The sequence below is a fragment of the Ptychodera flava genome, chromosome 12, assembly GCF_041260155.1.
Source record: "Ptychodera flava strain L36383 chromosome 12, AS_Pfla_20210202, whole genome shotgun sequence".
Classification (NCBI taxonomy): domain Eukaryota; kingdom Metazoa; phylum Hemichordata; class Enteropneusta; family Ptychoderidae; genus Ptychodera; species Ptychodera flava.
In genome coordinates, this window is record NC_091939.1 from 28531152 (window position 1) to 28553230 (window position 22079).

The window sequence follows — 22079 nt, forward strand, 5'->3', positions numbered from 1 at the left end:
CCTTCGCGCTAACCGCATTTCCATACTGAACACAGTTATATTAAGTAAAACCTCATTTTGATTCAACACCAATGATACTTCAATATTTTTTGTTTAATCTTTTTGACATGGAGCAAATAATGAACCTGACATAATTTCCATAAACTTCTCTTTGTGCTTGACTAGCAGATATTGCGCACTGTCAATTACTTTTCTAAAATCATTTAACAATGTACATCTAGTTACTAATAGTAAAGTGAAGTAAAAGTTGGGTAGTGTTTGATTGCACAGAGTCCAAATTACAGACAAAAACTGAGTATACATTTTGAAAGCCTAGAGGATCTGATTCACGGGAAAAAATCAGTCAAATTCATTGGCACAAATCTTTCATTCAATCCTTTTGTTGAAGTTGGCCAGAAACACTTTGGAAATGGCTTGGTACAGTTCAAAATCTAACACATGGTTCATAAAATGTACCTGTTCAACAATGAATGAGGTTCCGTTCCCCTTTTCTTTAAGTTCTGTCTTTTGTTGCGTTAGGCTACTGAATGCCAATAGGAAACTTGATACATTTTGTGAAAGTTACAATTTGTTGTAATTTGTCAGACTGTGGTAAAGTGGTTTCAACTTTTTAAAGAAAACCCATCTTGGAAAGAGCAATCAATATTGCAGAAACTTACGGTACAGTCATGTATCCAGGATAATTTGTGCAGATATTTTGAAATGTGTGTGGGTAAAACCATAGACCCTGTAGGGTCTGTGGTAAAACTGTACTGTGTAAATGTGTTCGAGAATGGTTAGAACTGATGTGAGAAGTGATTTTGTACTACCAAGGGTATTCAGTCCGATGCTGTGTGTCTAATGAAATGTTATACTTGTATGTAATATAGTTTGGGAATGAAGACTGTATTGGTACGTAGTGTTGTGTTCTCAATGCTCTATTCTCATACGATACAGTAATGTGGGTTTCATGTTTAGCCAGAATGTGACAAGCCATCTGGTGAGCATATGTACATAAGCAACAAGTGTGTATGAAAATTTCATGTGTGTACATATATACCTCAGGTCTCATTTTTACATGTACAAATCCATATTATGTACCTAAATCAATATCTTTGTAAAGATATTGATATCCAAAATCTCATGTATATCTGATATATGAATGATGATAATCCACAGTGGAAGTACTTCAATGATTTCCATGAAAGCCTGTAAATGCTTCATCAAAACTTGATATCCTTACACTCCGGGTAATGAAAAACACATTTTTCATTCACAAAGATGACTATCTAGAATACTAATATTGCACAGGAGAGATCTGTTCAGTGAACTCTGTCTAGTCTGATGAAATGGCATACAAATCTTCTAAGAGTCTGATTTTATCAGGCACTCTTGTCCTGTTTCTTTCATTTCTGTTTTTAATTAGATCATACCATGGATGTAATTTACATTACATCCATGATCATACACACTGAAACAGTGTTTAATGTGACCTGGTCAGCAGCATTATCAATGTACTCTTTCTGTAGCCATGTACCTAGTGTGCTCAAACTTCACAAATATACCTGCCAACACAAAGGTGTTGCTACTGAATAGGTATAGAGAAATGATACATGTCTACAGTGGGATCATACAGTCACCTGTTGATTTGGATTAGCTGTTGTTTTTTGGCTTCAATTGTTTCAGCCTACTCAGGTGAAATGAAACTGGTGAAAGTTACCCAGCCACTTGAACCAATTTGTCTCAGCATAGGGGTGGAAAGGCCATTGTGAGTGATGGCAAACAGGAAAGATTTGCTCTCACACATCTTATTGACTAGTCTGGTAAGCTAGCCAGAGTTTTAATGAACAGACCCAAAAACAGTATCTACATTTTGCAGCTACGTGACTGTCAGCCTTGGTACTGCTAACATGGCATGTAGCTACCGTAAATACCTTTTCAGTGTGTTTCATGAACACTGTGTATAGTTTCTGTTTACTGATCTTATCGTCCCTTGTAATCTAGTTTATCACTATGAAATATTTTACAGTAACAATGATGGCAAGGGCAGTGCAGGTAGTATAGAGTCCACTAGATTTACCCAAAGGTTAGCACACATGGAATGGTACTGGCGACCTCCGTATGTCAGCTTGTGACTGTCTACACTGCGGTCAAATGCTTTGCTCCTGGAGTCAACATTGAGGAGACACACGCCACATGCTCTGTCCGCATTGCTTGGGTCAGCCTTGAGTACTGCACCAGAGAATACAAACAAGCTATCGTCAGGCTGAAAACAGAGAAGACAGATACAAAGATTGGTTAAAGATTCCACGTAAAGGGTAAATTTGGCAATTATTAGAAAAGATTCTAGGATAATCATAGCACAGACTTCGATCTTGCAGCCTACACTTGTCAGGCTGATCGTTTGTCCCAACACACTTTAATATTACCGAAACCACTTGAAATACATTGGTATTTTCGCTCAAATCTCATTAAGTACAATTGAATGTCAAAGACTTCATATTTTGATCTGGTTAAGTGCAATAATGGCTTTATCTAAATTCCTTTTGTTAGAGCAACCAGCTGACACAAATGATGATGAAGCAGAGTCATTTTCCAGTGCATGACTTGTGTGAAGACATCATATTTCAGTGGATAAATGGATGACCTGAAATTGTCATTGGTACAAGGTTGTGAAAACTTCAACTTTAGACAATGATGTTGGATTGCATTGACCCAGAGCATAGAAATAAGCAGAGTACAGTGTTTGTAAAGGATTGGGTTGCATGTCGCTGTAACTTTGATTTTAACCTGTTAGTATCGTAAGATATTTATGACACAAGATCAAATCGCAAGGGCAGACACTCACCATGAGTGGGCTACCAGCAAGGAATGCTGCTAGATTATTCCATAGGAGGTTGGTGTTTCGAAGCAGATCCAAAAGCTCATCAGTTTCCAGACCTGTGAAGTTGAGAAAAAGTTAAGTGGTATCACAATACAGTCAAAAGAAAACATTACAGAAATCATGAGGCTGAAATCATGGTGGAAAAATTCACACAGCATCTTCTGTATTATGATGTCATTCATGTTTTGCAACCCTTCTTTGTAGAATAAAGAGTCATTTAAACTCCAAAATTAAAATGCAGTCACAGCGGTCTCCTGAGATTTCAAAACCGCATCTTGGGTTACAGTTTATAAAAGACTGTTTGAATGTATTCTTAATACATGTATGGAATTCAACCATACCTGATGCTTTCATTGCTGTCCCAACACGGCAAGACACACGGTAAATCTCTATCAAAGCTGTAAACGACAAGAAATGACAAAATTACAATGCACGCTCTGAAAATTTTGGGTGATGCCATGATTTTTTATTTCTTCATGTTTCATCAGGGCCACCTTCAAGAAAACTTAAGCATAAAATGACCAGTAGCTGTTACCGGTACTATGTTGTCTTGTATAGATAGTCGGGTATCCCTTTAATTTTCGTAAGATGGCTTGGTGACCATACCTATGATAATTTATAGGAGTAATTAAATCACACCACGTACCAGATAAGTCAATGAGGGTCACTCTATACATCTGTGATGATCACATTAAATTGATAAGAACTATTTCATCATCAGCAGTCACTTTGTTGCTCATAAAGACACTCATTCAAATAATTATTGTACAACACATAATAAGTTTGTGTGTTTGCGTTTTCGAGGCTGTTTGAGAGTTCCTCACTAAATTGGCAATGGCAGAAATTACGGATACAAAGTAAACACTTTGGTGAAGAGTTAAGCAGAGCAATCAGAACAACAGACCAAAAAAGTGATTCAAGGGTAGAGATCAATGACATATTATTGAAATCACACTTCAGGAACAACACAAATATCTCAGGTGACCTAACTTTTCTTAGAGGTAATGGAAAACAATACATCTAGCTATCAAACGCTGACATAAATTTTATTGGTGATGACATGAAAGCTGAAGACTAGTATGCACAAATACATGTTTGGCTCTTAAATGGCTACTGCCCTGGTGTTCTATTTTACAGCCAGCCAGTCTGACTTGACTAGGTAAACGTCTCAATTATCTGTCTTTCTGTCTTGCAAATTACATCAAACTTCAAAGAAGCGACTTGAAACTTATGCAACGGCATATATACATGGTAAAATTTATGACAATTATATGTTCCATTATCATTTGCACTTCATTAACTTTGATATTTTGTCTAGAAAACAATCCTTCTTTGCAATGACACAGAGAAAATGTAATAATTCTAACATATTAGAGATAATGGTGATGACGACAAGCATATATGAGCAAATGGGATAAACTAGATCACAAATTGAAATTTGCAATACTACTTGGTTTAATAAAAGCAACTGTACAATCATGATGATTGGTGTTTGGATCAGAAATGATCAACACAAAACAGTAACTTTGCAAAGTGGGAAAAACAACTTTCCAAACCATTCAATCAAAGAAACATATATGTTGGCATGATAATCTACACACAATGTAATACTTTATCTCTGTAGATTAAATAAGACTGACGACTTCAGATGTCTATTTATCTAAGCACACTTCAAAAACAGTGAACAGAAAATGGTTGTACTCCAGAATAAATGGACACAATATATTCCACTGGTTCAGTACACCCATGGGAACATGTGATGGTGGTACAAGCAAACACACGTGTACAAATGTATATGTATTTTGAGGTTGTATATACAGGTATTCTTTGAACATTTGTGGAAGAGGTTGTCTTTGTGCCTGAGCTAAGCATAGCTCTTCCTTTGTCCCAGTACACTGGTTTCAAAGAAACACGTTGAAAATCAGAGCTCTTCAGAGAGAGAAGATCATATATCAGATAATTAAGAAATGGAAACAGAAAGGATATGGGACTGACTTACCTTGTAAATAACTGGAGCCTTCTTCTGAGCTGATGACTTCTGTACAGACTGAGGAACTGCTAACAGCATTGAATGTTTCATTGGCTTTCCGTAAGGTATTGTAACAGCTCTGTAAACATCGCTGCCATTCATAGGTGTGACGCTCATTATCCTGTGTATACAGCATAGAAATAATGAACACGCTGATACCACTGATCTGGAATTTTTATCACCAGAACACATCACTTTTAAATTATAATCATTTCTGCACAGTAGCTTGTACTTATCAAATGATATTCATGAATTATTTGTTACGATGAGATGCAGTGGTGAACAGCAATATACACATATTATGAAATATTCATCCTGGGAAAAAATATCCTAAGAAATCATTACGATTACCATTACTGACCTCGATATCACCTACAACACCTCCATATCTGTCTCCAAACAGTGGCAATGGTGGGCCAGTGCTGATTGACGGCACTGGTGGCGGTCCTGTGGAAATCACCAAGGCACCACTTCTCTTGTCTGGAACGGATAAACAGAACTCTTGTGTATCAGCAATACATGTCTATATTTGATGAATGTGCATGGTATATAGACATGGAAAATGCACATATTAGTAGTATGTTTTGAAATATTTGTATGGTACTTTGAGGTTGTATATTTTGTTGATGGCAAAATACCCCGAGTCCAGATCATCTCTTCCATATAACAATGAACTTTCAATACAGAACTGAGTTCAAAATTGAATTTATGGAGCTAAGAAAGAAGAACAAACTGTTTTTCATGCAGATAACAAAACACACACCAATCAAATATCAAATGACTATTTCATATGATATGTAAAGAGGCACTCTATCCATTAGAGAAATTTTGATGGTTTGATTTCACATCTGAATTGATGCTGTAAATGTGCATGTTTAAGGATCCAGTATGATTTTTGATGCAGGCTGTTCCTACAAGAGATACATGTACTTACCCAGTGCTTTAGTAGGTTGACTGTCAATGGTGTTGGTGGTAGAATCTGTAGGCGCAGTGTATCCGTAACTATCACCTGCATCCTCATCATCACCACTAGGTGTAGTATCAAAGCTCTTCAAGTCTAAACTGGCAAACGACTCCAGTTTTGGCAGTCCCTTCTTTATTCCAGAACCGTCAAAACCAGACGAGTCTGACTCCTTGGAGTTGATGGAAATGCTATCCGGTGTCTTGCTAGCAACAGAGCTGCTGAAATCACTAAAGTTGTCGTTTGAAATGTTTCCTGGTGGGGAATATCCCGGAGGATTTGGACCCAAATTACCAAACAAGTCATCATCACCTCCAATTTGATATCTGCTCCCACTAGAAAATAAATCCTTTTCCTTTTTTGTCCTGTTATCAAGATTATTCCTAGACTGTGTGGGTAATGAATTGTCTCCTTTGATCAAACCCTTGTTTTCCTGTATTTCAATTTCAGGAGTTGTTGATTTGCCCGGCCTGACTTCCCCAAACATGTTTTTGTCCTCTGGCAATTTTTCACTTGACTGTTCAAGCTCACGAAAGATATTGTATTTATCCTCCAATGCTGCTGTAGCAGGTTTCTGTTCAGTAAGACCCTTGAAAACTCCATACTTGTCACTTGTTTCTTCAGACTTATTAAATTCCAAATTTTCTATCGCTGGAGGGTTTGCTTCACTTGCCCAGCAAGCTCTTTGAAAGCATCATATTTATCATGGGTTTTACTTTTAGAACTTACATTATCAGCAGTGTTGATATCTGAACTTTTTTCGCTTTCCTGTTCCTGGACACTCTGTACTGGATTAGCCTTGCCCTTGAACTTCTGCCCACCAAACATATCAAAAGATTTTTCAGGTTTGGGTTTGGGTTTGATGGCACTGGTAAACAAGTCATCATCAATATCATGTGAAATTGGAGGCGCACTGTCAAAATCTCCAAACTCATCATCATCAAAGTCTGTCATTGCGGGTGGCTTTCTTCCGAACAAGTCATCTTCATCATCATACGATGAAATTCTCCTAGGGACAAATTTTGTGTTTGTATCACTCTTTTTCGTGGGCTCTTTAGTCTCTGAGTCAGCTGTTTCCTCTGTTCTATCAGAGTCAAAAAATCCACCAGCCATTCCCCCTCTGTACTGTGTTTCCTCTTCGTCTACGTTTTGAAGGCTGCTTTCAATTGTGGAATGCTTACCGCCTTGTTGAAAGTCGGAAAATTCATCTTCTGCACTTTCTGCTTGTTGCCCGAGATGTGCTGTACTGGCAAAAAGTTGGGTTGCAGATACGTTTGAGGGTTGCTGTTTGCCAAAGTCTGCAAACTGATCATGTGAAGTGGATGAGCTCTGCTGGAAGTCAGAGAAACTATCACCTCCAGCATTTTTGAAATCCGCAAATTCGTCCTGATTGTCTGACGTTTTGAAGTCAGCAAACTCGTCCTGGTCATTTGACTGTTTGAAATCAGCAAATTTGTCCTGGTCATTTGATTTTTTAAATCAGCAAATTCATCTTGCTCATCTGACTTTTTGAAATCAGCAAATTCATTTACAGACTCAGTATCTTGTACATCCAATGACAAGCTACGAAGCGCCGCATACTTGTCTTCTTCATCAAACTTAAACAGATCTTCTGAAGTTTCTTTCGGTTGCTCAGCTGTCTGAAAGTCAGCAAATTCCTCATCCTGTTGACTGACAGGTGTTGCTATGGGGAACTTGGCTTGGAATGTCGGTGGTGCAGAAATCTTTGAAGGCTCACGCAAACCGGAAAACTGCTGGCCAGAGCTTGAAGCTTGCTGAAAATCTGCAAATTCGTCATCCTCACTATCCCGCACAGGGCCAAATTTGGATGGGGTCAAACCAGGTGCCCTTACTGGTGGAAGATTACCTTCCAAACTTTGTTTGCTTGATTGCCTACTGCTGTACTTCCTGTGTTCAAACGTTGGTGACTCCCTTGATAGTTTTAGCGCTTTACCTCCAAGGATACCTGGGTACCGTATTGAACTTGGTGAGGATGACCCACTCGTCGGCAGATCGGGAAAGACGTCTGGCTGTCCAACACGAGGAAATCCGGGAAATTCTGGGTCAGTATTCTGACTGCTTGATGTTTGCGATGATGCTCGTGAACTGGACATGCTGCTGCTAGAGCTGCTATCACCTGATTTGAAATCTGCATACTCATCCTCACTAGACAATGGGGGATACATGCAGCCTGCAATGGGATTTCAAAATAAACTTTGAAAAAATTTCAAGTCAATATAGTACATGAATTATATCTATAAGTCTGCACAAGGTGAGGTTGATCATTTATACAGAAAGAAACTTACTGTAATGCATGAAAGAGTATAGCAAATAATTAATGAGACTGACTGTTAAAAATATGGTAAAGCCCTAAACTATATTTTTAAGCTGAAAGTAGCATCTGCTTGTATCAAGAGATGAGTCAAAGAAACATTCTTGCAACTGCCCTTTCCCTGACTGATTAAAAAGTTACATAAGAAGTATAATACTACCTACCAAAGCATTGGAAAATACAAAATGATTGTCTGAGCTGTTAGAATTTCCATTCATTTGAACTGAACAAGATTTCATGGAATAGCAACTGTTCTTTCTTTGAAAAGGTATACATTCCAAAAGACATGCATGAAATACCGATACTACACATCTACCAAAAGTGATCCAAAAAATACACACAGAAGTGCTGATAGCATAATTACACCACACAAAAATATACATCGATCTTATCACACAAGTCATTCACACACAATAACTTGTCTCAATCACCCTATAAAATGCACATACCACTGTTCTCATTTTGCCAATAGACGACAGATTTATTTTTTCTGCTGCTGCGATTGAGTTCTCTCTCTTACTGGAAGTGTTTCAATTTCAGTTTGACAGAAACTAATTTCTAAAATTTTGACACACAATGAAAAAAATCAATACAGTGTTGTATATCCCTGTCCATATTTGGGGCTTTCTCTGACAGTCATTTTTCAAAACCAACAAGAATCTAGAGCAGTATACTCTGTATCTGTCTTTTGTTCTGTGTTCATTACTTGGAAGAAGATCAGTGATTGGGGTATAAAGCAAGTAGCACCCAAGTTTCAACTTGTAGTAGAGTTGCAATGCATGATCTGTTTATAGCATATTTCCTGATATAAATCAACAGTGTGCCCTCAAACACTTCTTATATGCAAATGACTCTCACAGAAATTCAGAATTATTTCTTCTGCAAATTCAAGAGAAAAAATAGAGTTTTGAGTCAGTATTACTATTAGGGCTTAGTGACAATTATCAATAGCATTGTTTAGTAAAGGAGATTGCTCAATCTCTAACATGACACATACTACAGAATCACACAGAAACAGTAAAATGACTTGAACAGACCTATGTCTACCCAACAAGTTTCCATTTGACCTAGTATTTTGTGCAACAAATATTACTGATGGTAGAGTTTCCAAAGTTCACATCAAATTTGTTAGGCTCTGAATGAGAGCAAGGGTTGCAGCAATCACCTAATCCACAATAGTTTGTAATGGCTTCTTGACATATACACTTTTAATGCATCCAAGAACAGTAACTATCATATACTGTTCTGAGATGAAATTTGAAAACCTAACAAAGAGTACATTTGAATAATATCCTGGAGGTTGAAGGTTGAAAGGTGAACAGGTAGAGGTGAACAAATAGAATGAATTAATAACTCTACAGGTTGAGGGCTTGTTATGGACATCAAATCGAAAAAAATGTGCAGATTTTGGTATCACACGTTAGGACTAGGAGGTTAGATACGATAACTTGTTAGGTAGGTCGTAGGTCAACACAATGGGTCACAGGTCGACTTATTAGGTCAAAGATCAAACATGACAAAAAAAGAAATGTATTTGATGAAAGGAAACATGCAACAGACCTGACGGAATAGAGTTATTGGAACATGTATCTTGATCTGAAGCTGTGTGAAATGCTGAAAACCTATCGTCCAACATGTCCATGCCACCTGCAGAGCCTATACTGCTAGCAGAATGGGCGGGGGATGGAGTTGCTATGTCCTCCGGAATGTCCGCCGCAGCAGCCGGAAAAGAGTACTGAGAAGGTGGAGCGGGAGGTGGTGGAGGGGGAGGAGGTAGGAGAATGAGACCGGATGATGATGGCGGTGGTAATGGTTTTGGTAGAAGTTGAGGTTGAGGTTGAGACTGAGGTTGAGGTGGTGGTGGTTGGGGCAGTGATCTTGCTAGGCTTGGCTCTGCAGTGGTTGTGAGACCTGTAATTTACCAAATTAGCACTACATTGAGATGGTGTTGGACAATGGTGACGTGCATGCAATCTTGGACTTGTATGTCATTTCACACAATTTCACTGTGAGTTGGTTTTAGTTAGGTGTTTGTCTTGTAATTTTTTTCTCAGTATATTGTTACAGAACACAGATCATGAAATATGGGAAAACACTGGCAGCAGATGACAATATGAAAAACTTTATCACATCTGGAAAGGATTGTTTATGAACAGGTTTTGAGGTTAAGGCCGGGGAAATAACAATCTTCAGCAAATACATTGCTTTGATAAACTAGCCTTCACTATTTTCACATTTCTTCTATTGAAAGGTTCTAAAGAAGTTTTGTACATTGTAAAATGAAGGAAGGAGGTAAATTCATTGTCCTAAAAAACTATGGAAGAAAACAGTGATAATTGAGAAAGTATAAAACAGTGTTTCTGGCGAAAGAGAGTAACAACTTTACAGGTGTTTAAATGTCAACGTGGTTCAGATTTCCAAGATTCTAAATACTTGAAAACAACTTGTTGAATGGGTGTGTATGTGCAAAAGCCAAAACCAATTCATCCGGTTGGTTTTTGTGACATCAGCAAAACACTGTTCCATTATTTTGATCTTTAGTCTAAGTTACAGACATACAGAGTGTTTGTAAAGAAGGTAATTTTGACATGCATTTAATGCAGGAGATAAATGGAGATGAGACACAGTACTCAGCCTAGAGCTACGTGATTGATTAAAACCAATGTATGTGACAAGGTGATTGGCTAAAACCAATGTTTTTAAAATGGCAATTGTTCAGACCAATGAAAACAGAGCTCCACCACAGAGACAATGCAATGCAATCTATGACTGAATCTACTATCACACAAACATGCAGCGGCCTACATCACAAACACACTGACACAAAACTTTTTGCCTTTCTTCAAAATACCATACATCAAAAGCACACAACACTAACATGCACAGTACGTTTTGTATTCAGCTTATGTCACTTTGCACTCTGATGTGGCAGAGCCTATTCTGGTGTCAACATAAAACAATGAAATAACTTTCATGCATACCTTGCATTATGCAACAAACACCAATAAATGAAAATCATCAAAAAACAGAAGAAATTACCGGTACTAATCCTGTATAGAATTACACTTAAAATCAAGCAGCCAAGACTACATCAAAATACATGATAACAGTATGCAGCACTTTTTAAGCAGATAAAACACTAATAAAAAAATGCAAATCTCTTGTAAACAATAAAATAATTGTGTATCTGTGCTGCTAATTTAATGCACATTCCGTAATACATTACATCCAATTAATAATACTGGTATGTCCCCCACCTGATACGGATGAAAGAAAGTCCCATGAAACAACCTTCTCAAGTTGGCAACATAATTCCTGCTGCTATCTGGCTGAGGCATATAATATTACTGTAAAATTCCTAACTTCAGCCACATCCAAATTGCGAGCCATACCCCAATTTAGAAACAATGTCCTACATCAGTTTTTTTCGTAATTTGCACTTTTCTACAATTTTCTTACATATGATATCTATTCTCCCTAACAACACTGCATATGTATTTGGGCTAAATTAAATTTGCAGATGTTGATCCGAAATTTTCAGTTGTTTCAAAATTTTCAGTTGTTTCAAAATCTAAGTAAATGAAAACTGCAAGGTTGTTTGACTGCAATGATTTATTGGGGTACTATGAAGACAACAAGGTTGGGCCTTAAAGACCAGGGACTTGATCCCTGGGATCAAGTTTGTTTTAGAATGTAAGAGGATTATGAAGGTGTCATAGCCTTTTGTTTTCCATTGAAATTGTAATCTTGAAGGTAAATTTCATGGCAAGACAATCTGATACCTGACACAGGCCTTTAATTATTTACACAGCCAACATATGGGTTGAAATGCCATCAACTTACAAGAAAGGCCTGTAAGCTACATCTACATTTCATACCTGTAGCCTGTGGTTGTGGTGGAGCTTCTTGGAATGGAGCAAAGTCATCATCCGCAGCTGGAGGTGCCTCCACTGGGGTGACGGCAGTTGGTGTTGCTGGCGTTACTGTACCACTGGACGATGGTACACTGACAGGTGTGTTGGGACTGGCAGTCCCAGGTGGTGTCAGTGTTGGTGCTGGTGGGTGTGGCATGTTGTACAGAGCTTCTATTGTCAGATTCTGGGTCTGACCACTCTGAAATGCATGAATCAGTTTGAAAATGAAAGTAAACAATATCATGTCATAAAAAGACCGACATTAACAGAAATATAAAACGGTACACTAATTTGAGCTACTATAGCCACTTGATTAAATTGTAAATGAAGTATGCATTTTGAGATAAAACAATAGTTTATCTATTATTGACATTAGTTTAAACAATTCGACAAAAATATTATCAGAATGCAATGAGTAAGAGTATGAGACTCATGGGATGCCTTCAGAAAAAGGATAATTTTTCCAAATGAACACAGAAATTTTGATAAAAACAGTAAGGAATTGCACACTTTTGCACCAGTTAAACCAAAACCTATTTTGGGTAAAACGCCATCTTTTGCTTTGAACAGGCCAGAAAGCCTGGAAAGGTCATTTGTTTTAAAAGAGTGAACAAGGAAAGGCTAAATTCTACTCATCAGACAATATAAACCAGCTCACTTATCCCAACAGTATTATAGTCTTGATTCTACACCACATAGTTAGACATGTAATTTAACCATCTCATACCTGTGCAATTGCTATTAGAGCTAACGACATGTACATTTCATCTTTGGTGAGAACCCCTGGAGTTGTCCTATTACACAAACCCCATACGTGACCCAACACAGCCCTGTCTAACCCTGATAACACTAGAATAGGGTACAGCAGTTCTGTGTCAATTACACCATTCCTAATTGTGGCTTCCAAGACATGTCTGTACACCATGGGAAGATTGGCTTCATTCCGGCACCTGGGAACATTATCAAAAACATGATAGGAAATAGACAATTGAAGATTTTATGATATGATGTAATGGATTGCTGCCTACTTAAAATATCCTTTACAGTGCAGCTGTAGTAGTTTTTTGGTTATGTGAGTGCGTCTTTCATTAAAATAATGTTTCAATCCCATATGGCAGAAATATTTCATCACAGAGAAATTTTGAACTTTATAATTTGTCATTACTTTTTGGGATAGCTGCAGAAGAGACTTTTTGGGATAGCTGCAGAAGAGACTGAACGCGAACACTTCCTTGTTCAGTACATTTTGTTCACAGAACATCACAGCAAACTGGTACAGAAAACCATTCAACTTGGCAAAACCACTTACCAAGCAGGAGGAGTGTAAGTTGATGGACTGCCTTGACCACTAGATGACAGTGCTGCTGGTGATGGTGGGGTGATCTGACCCTGCATGGCAGCTGGCCCGGTGGTGTTCACACTCAGAGGTAGTGTGTTTTGTGCCGCTGGGGTTGGGGCTTCTTCCGGTGGTTGGGGCGGTGCTGGTGTAGGAACGATAAACATGTCGGACAAGTCTTCGGTGTTGTCCCATTTCCTGGCTTTTGAGCTTTCTGTACCACAAAAAAATATTTACATCACTCAGCTGTCATAAAAGAAATCAACTGAAGCTGCTAACCACTTTCAATTGTCTCCCATACTCTGGTACCCTTTTGTTTCTTTAATTTTGCAACTGTAGTGATACACTTCAACAACACAGTAATGATTTCAACTAATTTTCTACAAAACAAACAGCGACTGGAAATTTTATCTTGTAATGGAAAACATTATCTTGTTCATCAAAGAAAAGGACCTGTTGTGTTGAGCAGATGTTTCCCTATGTGAAGAGACTTGATGGTGATGCTTCTTACCTGAAAATGCTGTAGTCTGTGTCTTTGTTTGACCTTGTGTGTCTTTTAATGCTGTCTTCTGTTTGAAGGTTTTCTTAGCTTTCTGGGGAGCTGACATGTCCGTGATGGACTCCAACATCAAGGATTCTAGATCTGAACAAACGGAAAAAATAAACTAGCAGACTTTGTAAATTATTGAGCATTTAAAGTATTTGAAGAATATGGTATCAAAGATCTTTGTTTTCAGACATACAGTCCTGACTTGAGCAACCTTAAGAACAGAAATATGGAGCCTGAAACAAGCCAACGCACATGTTTTGTCTTGTATCCAAAAGATCAAGCACACTGTCTATTGGCATGAGATGAAGTGTATCATATCTGTCCCTCGTAAATGAAACCTAAATTTTCAAAATTTCTGAATTTGAGCAATCTTGGCAAAATTATGTATGCATACAGTATTTGTCTGAACATTAAGCCCAACGAGTGTGTATGGCCCTCCTCTACTTTTTTGTGTGATTTTGGAAAATACCATACATCCATGTATACGTCCCTTCCTTGATCAATTTCTATTTGACACAAATGGATTTTTGAAAGTCATTGACAGTTTTAGACGTGCTTAAAAATCAAGCACAAGTTAAGCATATCTGGCAGAAAACATCACGTTTCTCCATCAGAAGCCCCTCCCCTAGCATAACTGCCATTTTATGTTATCAAACTAGCGGCTAATAATTCAATCCCAAACTAGTTTTTTGAATAATGAACATATTTTCATATTCTTTAAATAGACTCGTAAACTAAAGTGCTACCTTGTTTTTCTTCCACTTTTGGGCTTGGTTGACTGGCAGGAGTTGGCAAAGGTACTTGTGTAGTGTCTGTAGATATGTTTGTATGTCCTGCTGACGGTGCAGGTGCTGATTGAAACACTGACATTGCTGTGTTCTGGCTGGATGTAGCAGTGGGGCCTGCCATGAAGTCTCCGAAACCATCGTCATCTGCCTGTGGTGTCGCTGCTGATGCTGTGGGTGTCGGCATTTCTGAAATTTTCAGATGCAAATTGAAAATTAATGTGACTTGTTCATCAATATTCACTCAATAGCCTCTATACAAACACTGTATGATCCATAAATGCTTATTTGCTATTCAAATAAATGATCTGAAATACAAGAATATGCATTTTTGTTAATGACTTTCTGTTATAAGATTTGAATAGTAAATACTTATTTATGCACTATGCATAAAATGAAAACTATTATGTCATGCTTCAAGCATTACCTGCTTTTTTGTAAATTAGAAATATCAAAATTACCTTGTTTAGATGGCACAGAACTTTTGCTGGCATTCATGGATGGACCAGACATAGTCTTTTTGTTTTTACCACTTCCAAACATACCCATCATGTTTTCTAAAGATGAGAGATTACTTGTCCCCCAACCACCAACGCTGCCTTGTTGACTCAGAGCTTTTAGTTTCAGCTGCTGTTCGTGGAAGTACATTTCCTTTTTACGTTTCTCAAATTCCTTTTTCTGTTCCTCCGTCATGTTCTGTGGCTGCATCTGTATGGGCCTGCCATTCAAGGGAGTATAATCAGGAGTTAATCGCTTGCTGCTTGCCACTTCATAGCTTTTAGAGGGCTGATTCAGCATCTCATGATAAAGTTATAGCATAACCACAAATGCATGGACATTAAAATGACAAAGACAGTTTTCAATTTGTTATTCAATCTTCATATTCCATGTCGATAAAGCATTTTTGTCTTTTCACACAAAACATTTTCATGAAACTTTTACCATCATCTTGTGCTACAAACGGTTTGAAAAGTGATTAAAAAGTGAAACACAAGAATATCTGCAAGTATGCTATCAATTAGTGTCACGCACTTGAAAGCCAGTAAGGCTACTTGAATAAAAGGACATCGCTAAGAAAGCTATTTGAAAGATAAGGGAAAAATATTCATTACGACAGCTTTAGTGAGAGCATGGACAGTGCAGGAACTGTACCATCTATGGTTAGCGCACTAAAAACAGTCATGGAAAACTGCTATTTGAAAATTGAAGAACAATCACTACAGTCTTTAGCAGTGTCACAAGGCTATATAAGTTGACTGCTACATTATCCAGTAAGAAATAATTTCTCACTAGCACATCCCCATCATTACGCATTATCTGATAGACTATAGACATGGAAGGTTCATGATACTCCTACATATATGTGAATATACATGTAAATAAAAAGTTCTCAGTCAACGACGAGTACGTATACATCCATCCATCCTCACATGTGTACTGATGTAACAGATGGCAGTATTAATTTGTTCAGATCAGCATACGATACATATATATAGACATGTGTGCATACACAATATTAATTGACACAGCATATGGTATCTACAGGTACTAACTTTCTATTCTAGTAAATGTATCGATTATACACCAAGGTTGACAGTAAGTCATGTTTCCGATGATGATCATTACACATTACCTATTGTCTAATTTTGTTCTGCAGCTTGGCATAATAGGGGGAAAGCGGCAAACACGTAAACTAATGAAAATTTTCTAAACTGAATGCCACAAAAATGAAAATCGTCATTTTTTGGGTAAATAGTGTATTCAGGGTTAAATTTAGTTTAAAACTTACATTTGATTCATTGGTATGTTGAAGTTTTGTTGACCATACGGTGCCACCTGGGAGTATGGAGGTGGCTGAAATTGTGGCATTGGCTGATTTGGTTGCTGTATGTAATAACCCTGTGAGAGAAAGAAATCATTGTTAGCAAGAAGTCAGCAATCCTAAGCTTCATTGATACCATGCAGTCACTTTCTTCCAAGACTTTACGGTTCACATTTGCATATTGAGGTTAGCAGGAGCCAAATTTCAATAATTTTATATTTCAAATTGGTTTCCATAAGAGACATTTCATTGGATATTTCAGAAATGTGCATACCAGTGTCTATGTTTGTATTGTAAAATTGTACCATACACATAACCTTCAGCTTTAACTTAAGTGTGATTTTGGAATATTTTGGAACAGGAATTCAACAAAAACTTGGCTCTTAGGGGATTAACATTCTCTTGTTTGCAGTCCTTACAAATGAATCACGGCCTGGTAAAAACTGTTTGTGTTTGGAAGCCATTCAATAATATCACCAACTTTAGACTGACGTATAGCAGCTCAGAAGGTGGTATATGTAGCCAATTGGCTGTTTTGAAATGATTCATTGGTGTGAATGATAAGCTAACAAATTCAGTACAACCTTCCAAGACACTGCACATCAGAGATACACGCTTCCTACTTGACAGCACTGTGGTTTGACCAAATTGAAGTTGATTAAAATAAAAAGAGTTCAAAATAAAAGGAAATGTGCAAGAGATTCAATACATCAGAGTTTTCAGCTACAAAGCTGATGATTAATTTCTCAAAAACAAACTGGATGAGAAAGGTTTGGCCTAACAATACATATAACACATTTTACAGATTATTAAAGCAGGCGTTAGATGGCAAGAAAGGTAAAAGTATGCACTATTTGAAAGGGTAAACTGTTCAGCCAAGCTGTTTCTCAGTGAAATCAAAAATTTCACTTTTTTTACAAATTATTTGCACCACATGTGGTGAAAATTATAAATGCAGTTTTGAACATTCTGTATGCATGACTTACCTGTGGTGGCATTTGACCTGGTTGCATTTGACCAGGCATCATTTGCTGTTGATTGAAGCCAGCAGGTTGTTGTTGCATCGGCACTGGCATTGACATCATGCCACTAGGGGACGTCATCATCATGTTGCCCTGTGGTGACATCCCTGGCCTTGGCTGCTGAGCATAGACATTGCCAGCAGACATCATTGGATGCCGACCATGGCCAACAACATTAACACCTGTGGAAAGAAATTTTATGTATCAAAAGATGGTATCATCATGGAAATCGATGTGAGTTTTATTCCTTGATTGACATTAAAATACAGGAAAGTTTAAGTGGTGAAGGTAATGTAAGAATACTTTTTTTACCAAGACTGCAATGAAAATCATTATACCTTGAAAAGGCTTGACAAGAAATTCAAAACAAAAAATGTAATTGCACTTCAGTACTCAGTAAGTCATACAAACAGTGCAAGGTTGATGAAAGCTGTTGAAAATACAATGAATACTTAAATACATTATTGGGAATTATATTATAGCTTTGTCAATACCAGTGAATTTTATAACATCATCCCCCAGATTATTACCGATAATGAAACCAATTATCCAGTATTGTGGCCCCAGATGCTTTCTACATCTTGCATTGCCAAAACTAAAATAATAGCAATCATGTACCTTTCCCAGGCCATAATGAACACAATCAAACTTCTCAATCCATAATCATACTTAGGTTTGCCTCGTGCATTATGTCGTATAAAGTTTGCTTTCATCCGTTGTGGGCTGGGAGGGGGTACATTATTCCTTGAGTAACAGTTAATATGATCAATCACTTGGCCTTCTTTGGCTACTTAAACCATTCCCTTCCCTAAAGTTGTGGCACCTACTTTACCCTTTATTTATAAACAAGTCAAAAATGAGATATAACTTACCAGGCTGGCCTGGTCCTGACATTGGCGGCCTGAAAACATAATAAAATGGAGTTGAAAATGTTTGTGTACAATTACAGATTCTGGCTTCATTTTAACAATACAATAATGCTGCACTTAATCATGTTTGTTACATTACAAAAGCAGGTGATAACTGTGAGCGACTCTGAAGGCAAAGTGTATGTGTATGGATACATTGATTCACAGAGTCTGTTTGATTTGGAAAGATTGTAGTTCACTAGAAATGACAGGTGTAAATGGTGCGTCCTACAGTGAGGCTAGCACACTGAGTGGCAGAAGTTTACCAGAAAATCTTTGCTTAGTCAAAGTAAATCTTTGTTTAGTCATAGTGCTTACAATTGGATCATATTTGCCATATACAGATGAAAATGTGTCCAGAAAGTGGCAAACTGGTCCCTTCTAAAAACTTGTGAGAAGGAAGATAAATTACCATTTATTTAGTCATGAAAAGCGTGGAATTGTAAGAATTGTACAAAATAGTGCTCATATATTATTACAAGGCTGAAGAATCACTATTATTGCATGATACTAAAGGAAAAGGCAGGAAAATGGTATGTATTTAATCAAGTTAAAAGTTGAGAGAAATTTATATCAGACAGCTAGTCTTAATAATGGGCATTTTACTTTACTGCTACACTAGGAAATGATCTTTCATTTTAAATTACATATGAGAGATAAAATCTTACTACGCTGCAGATCTAAACTCCTGGTGCTTGCAATATTTGTTGTTGACATTGTGTGTTTTCCTTTAAAAGTTTCATCATGATCATAAATTTGTTTCATGATAAAACTGATATTAGTGATATATGAAATGTGCCTTTGAAGTGCTCCTACAATCTGGAGTTCTCTGAGCATTATCAATGTCATGCATTACTGTTAATATCCTCAGCCACCGACAAAAGGATCACACAATTTTTCTGTAACAACTGTATTATAATGTGAGAATAAGAGCATACAGCGGCTTTGCCAGATAACAACGCAATTGATGTTCTCTATAGTGAAAGCTGTTAGCCTCATGACATTTATAACTTTGGCATTGAATGAAAGGAAAAATACTACGAGAGCTAAATGAAACAGATGTTTTACTATTTTTGACTCTATTAGTTTTGGTTCTATTTTTAAAGACAGAACATCATCTGTATCAATTTCAATGTCGATCATCGCTGATATCAATTTTGGACTTTGTCAAAGTTCCCTGTTTCAAACTACAATTAACACATACGAAAGGAATATCACTTCTGATACTGAATAATGTGAATTTTTTCTTGATTGCATTTGTGACCTATATTAAAACTAAACGCATGTCATATTGGAAAAGGCTGTGGTGAATAGTCAATGCTATCAAACTTTACATCTATAAATAATGATGAAATACATAATTCAACTTCACAAATTTCAATTAGAGCATCATGACCAAAAATGAATTATCAATGGGATAGTTGATTAAACATCTTAAAAATGTGGCTTTTAGGAGGTATGACCTGCTTAATGTGACAAATTTAGCTCTGCTAAAGCTGAGAACTTTTAGCAGTACTCAAAATCTACTATCCAATAATTCATTTCCAGTCAATGATAGCAGAAGGTATGGCAAAGAACCTCTAAGCCAGTGAAAAGTGAAAAGGGAACCACAAAGATATGTATTTGACATTCTGAGATTTATAAAGTATATATGATAGGATTGAATTCTAGAATTGGCATGTGAAGAAGATAGTACTGGAATATCTAATGACTGTGGAAGTTTACAACTTAATGCAAAATTAATGAATCTGTCTTAATTTGAACTTATTGCACAGCAGCTCTCATATGTTAACATCTTTGGTGAACAACAAAAAATGTTGTCCATTTTTTTTCTGAGATATTACAAAAGAATGTAAAGCACTGATACACACAGTGGTGATTATGATATGCTGTGTTTTATTCTGAAGAGAGGTGACACACTCCACATGTGGCAAGTTCCTACCTCCCTCGGTGGAAGGTGTACCGATCTTGACGATACGGACTCCGTCTTCCTCTGTCAAGACTGCTTGTTGAAAAACGGTATGAAATTTTACCAAACCATTCTAAATTCAAGTCATTGACTTCACTAAAACACTCCTGACATGAGCATTTCGTTATCATTATTTCATGCATATTATTATCAATACACTGTTAGAATGTATGACCCACTGTATTCAAAAGTTTAGCCTGGTTTAAGCTGGGTTAATTTTAATAGGTTTCAGTTGCCATGGAACTATTATGATAGTGTTTCTTAAACAATATCGTAATAGCTCCACAGCAACTGAAAAACTTTATTTAAAAACACTTGGAATTGTATACATGTAGTGCAGATTCTATATATGATTACTATCAATAAGACAAAGGCTATCTCATATGCTTGCTAATAATAGTTTCAGAATTTTCAAAGAGCAGACATTTTGGAAGCACAAAATTTTGGATTCAAGATTCCACAGAGTTTTCTATGAATGTTATGACAGCATCTGCATCTCTAGATGTGAGATCAGAACCTCTTCTACTGCCTGATGAACTGCCCCCTTCTTTCTATTACCTCACTTGAGAAACACAACAGCACTCCTGTGTATAACCACATTGTCTAATCACGACCAAAGAAGCTGTGGCCTAATTTTGCTAGAGGATGGCTTTATTTCTGAATCAGGCTTTCTTTTCATATTCTTTACGACTATCAATATGTAAGAATAAGTGGTCCATGCAGAAAAGATGAGTGATTGGTTATTGCAAGACATTCCTTAACCCCTTGATTACTTTGAAAATTTTATCTGACAAGTGAGTGTTTGATTGCTTAGAGTTGTTACTATTATAAATCCGGTATTGGTAAAGGTGTTATCATATTACTGTTACTTTTAAACAATGGTCCTTATTACGGTGAATGAAATAATTGGCCTACAATGTCGGACATCCTCTATTACTGGGCAACAACTATTTGACATGTATTTGATGTTCAGTGTGATAATATTTCCGTTTGGAAAGCGGTCGGTCAAGGTAGAACGGTGTTCGGTCAAAAGTGGCCTGTTTAAATTGCGCATGACTGACAATACCAACTAACAAATGAAAATGGATCGAATAGAAAACAAGTAACCGAACACATGACGCCATTTATCGAGTCATTGCCGTTAACGTGGACGAACTACTGACTCGGTAAACAGCAAGCACCCGCTCCGTCGTGGCAGTTGCTGACACGCCCTTGCTGTCAAATGGCAAATTACACATTAATTTGACCTGGGTAATATTTTTGCCGGTGTATCTTTAGTATCATTCATAGTACAGGTAAAAACTAAGGAAAATTTTCGACAAATCACTCAAAATGTTCAAAAATCGGCGAAAGACTACTTACCTGTACGCCATATTGATGTGTGGTTTGTTTGTTCGTTTATTCATTTCACCAATGGGGAAAGCAACAGAAATCCAGAAATGACTCACATCCTGGGTATCACGTGCACAATGTCAACTTGTTCACAGTGCCATTTGAGCATGCATTTCTTGGCTGATGGATCAGCCCCAATTGTACAATTTATGAATGACCGTATTACATGTAAAAACTGATTGTTCTGATGTACTGA

The 22079-nt window shown here is 37.2% G+C and overlaps 2 protein-coding genes across 6 annotated transcripts; both read right to left on the minus strand.

The window, feature by feature from the left end:
• Positions 1–1606: 1606 nt before the first annotated feature.
• On the minus strand, positions 1607–6966 carry LOC139146246 (synergin gamma-like). The gene is made up of 7 exons (XM_070717654.1): positions 6570–6966; positions 5827–6534; positions 5254–5372; positions 4863–5013; positions 3205–3261; positions 2828–2919; positions 1607–2245 (listed from the first exon to the last, which is right to left on the minus strand). The coding sequence occupies exons 1-7, from the start codon at positions 6964–6966 to the stop codon at positions 2003–2005; spliced, it is 1767 nt and encodes a 588-aa protein (XP_070573755.1). The 3' UTR covers positions 1607–2002.
• On the minus strand, positions 6512–21895 carry LOC139145560 (synergin gamma-like). 5 transcript variants are annotated; one of them, XM_070716793.1, is made up of 13 exons: positions 21854–21885; positions 20465–20524; positions 18487–18515; positions 17579–17796; positions 16560–16669; positions 15232–15488; positions 14732–14959; positions 13947–14078; positions 13409–13649; positions 12827–13049; positions 12064–12298; positions 9746–10096; positions 6830–8044 (listed from the first exon to the last, which is right to left on the minus strand). In XM_070716793.1, the coding sequence occupies exons 1-13, from the start codon at positions 21862–21864 to the stop codon at positions 6996–6998; spliced, it is 3144 nt and encodes a 1047-aa protein (XP_070572894.1). In that variant the 5' UTR covers positions 21865–21885; the 3' UTR covers positions 6830–6995. The 5 variants fall into 5 exon arrangements, with proteins under 5 accessions (XP_070572896.1, XP_070572898.1, XP_070572897.1 ...); XM_070716795.1 differs by lacking the exon at positions 20465–20524 and having other exon boundaries at positions 6512–8044; positions 21854–21895; XM_070716792.1 differs by lacking the exon at positions 21854–21885 and having other exon boundaries at positions 20465–20732.
• Between the last annotated feature and the right edge of the window lie 184 nt (positions 21896–22079).

What these genes read in the sequence shown, in the direction of transcription:
- LOC139146246 (XM_070717654.1), bottom strand. Translation starts at nt 6,966, where the DNA reads ATGGCTGGTGGATTTTTTGACTCTGATAGAACAGAGGAAACAGCTGAC. An exon ending in TGATAATGTAAGTTCTAAAA is followed by an intron (nt 6,535 to 6,569) that starts GTAAAACCCATG and finishes GCTTTCAAAGAG; the next exon opens with CTTGCTGGGCAAGTGAAGCA. An exon ending in GTGTTGTAGGTGATATCGAG is followed by an intron (nt 5,014 to 5,253) that starts GTCAGTAATGGT and finishes CTGTATACACAG; the next exon opens with GATAATGAGCGTCACACCTA.
- LOC139145560 (XM_070716792.1), bottom strand. Translation starts at nt 20,634, where the DNA reads ATGCATGAAATAATGATAACGAAATGCTCATGTCAGGAGTGTTTTAGT. An exon ending in CAGGTCAAATGCCACCACAG is followed by an intron (nt 16,670 to 17,578) that starts GTAAGTCATGCA and finishes TTTCTCTCACAG; the next exon opens with GGTTATTACATACAGCAACC. An exon ending in CTCTAATAGCAATTGCACAG is followed by an intron (nt 12,299 to 12,826) that starts GTATGAGATGGT and finishes CATGCATTTCAG; the next exon opens with AGTGGTCAGACCCAGAATCT.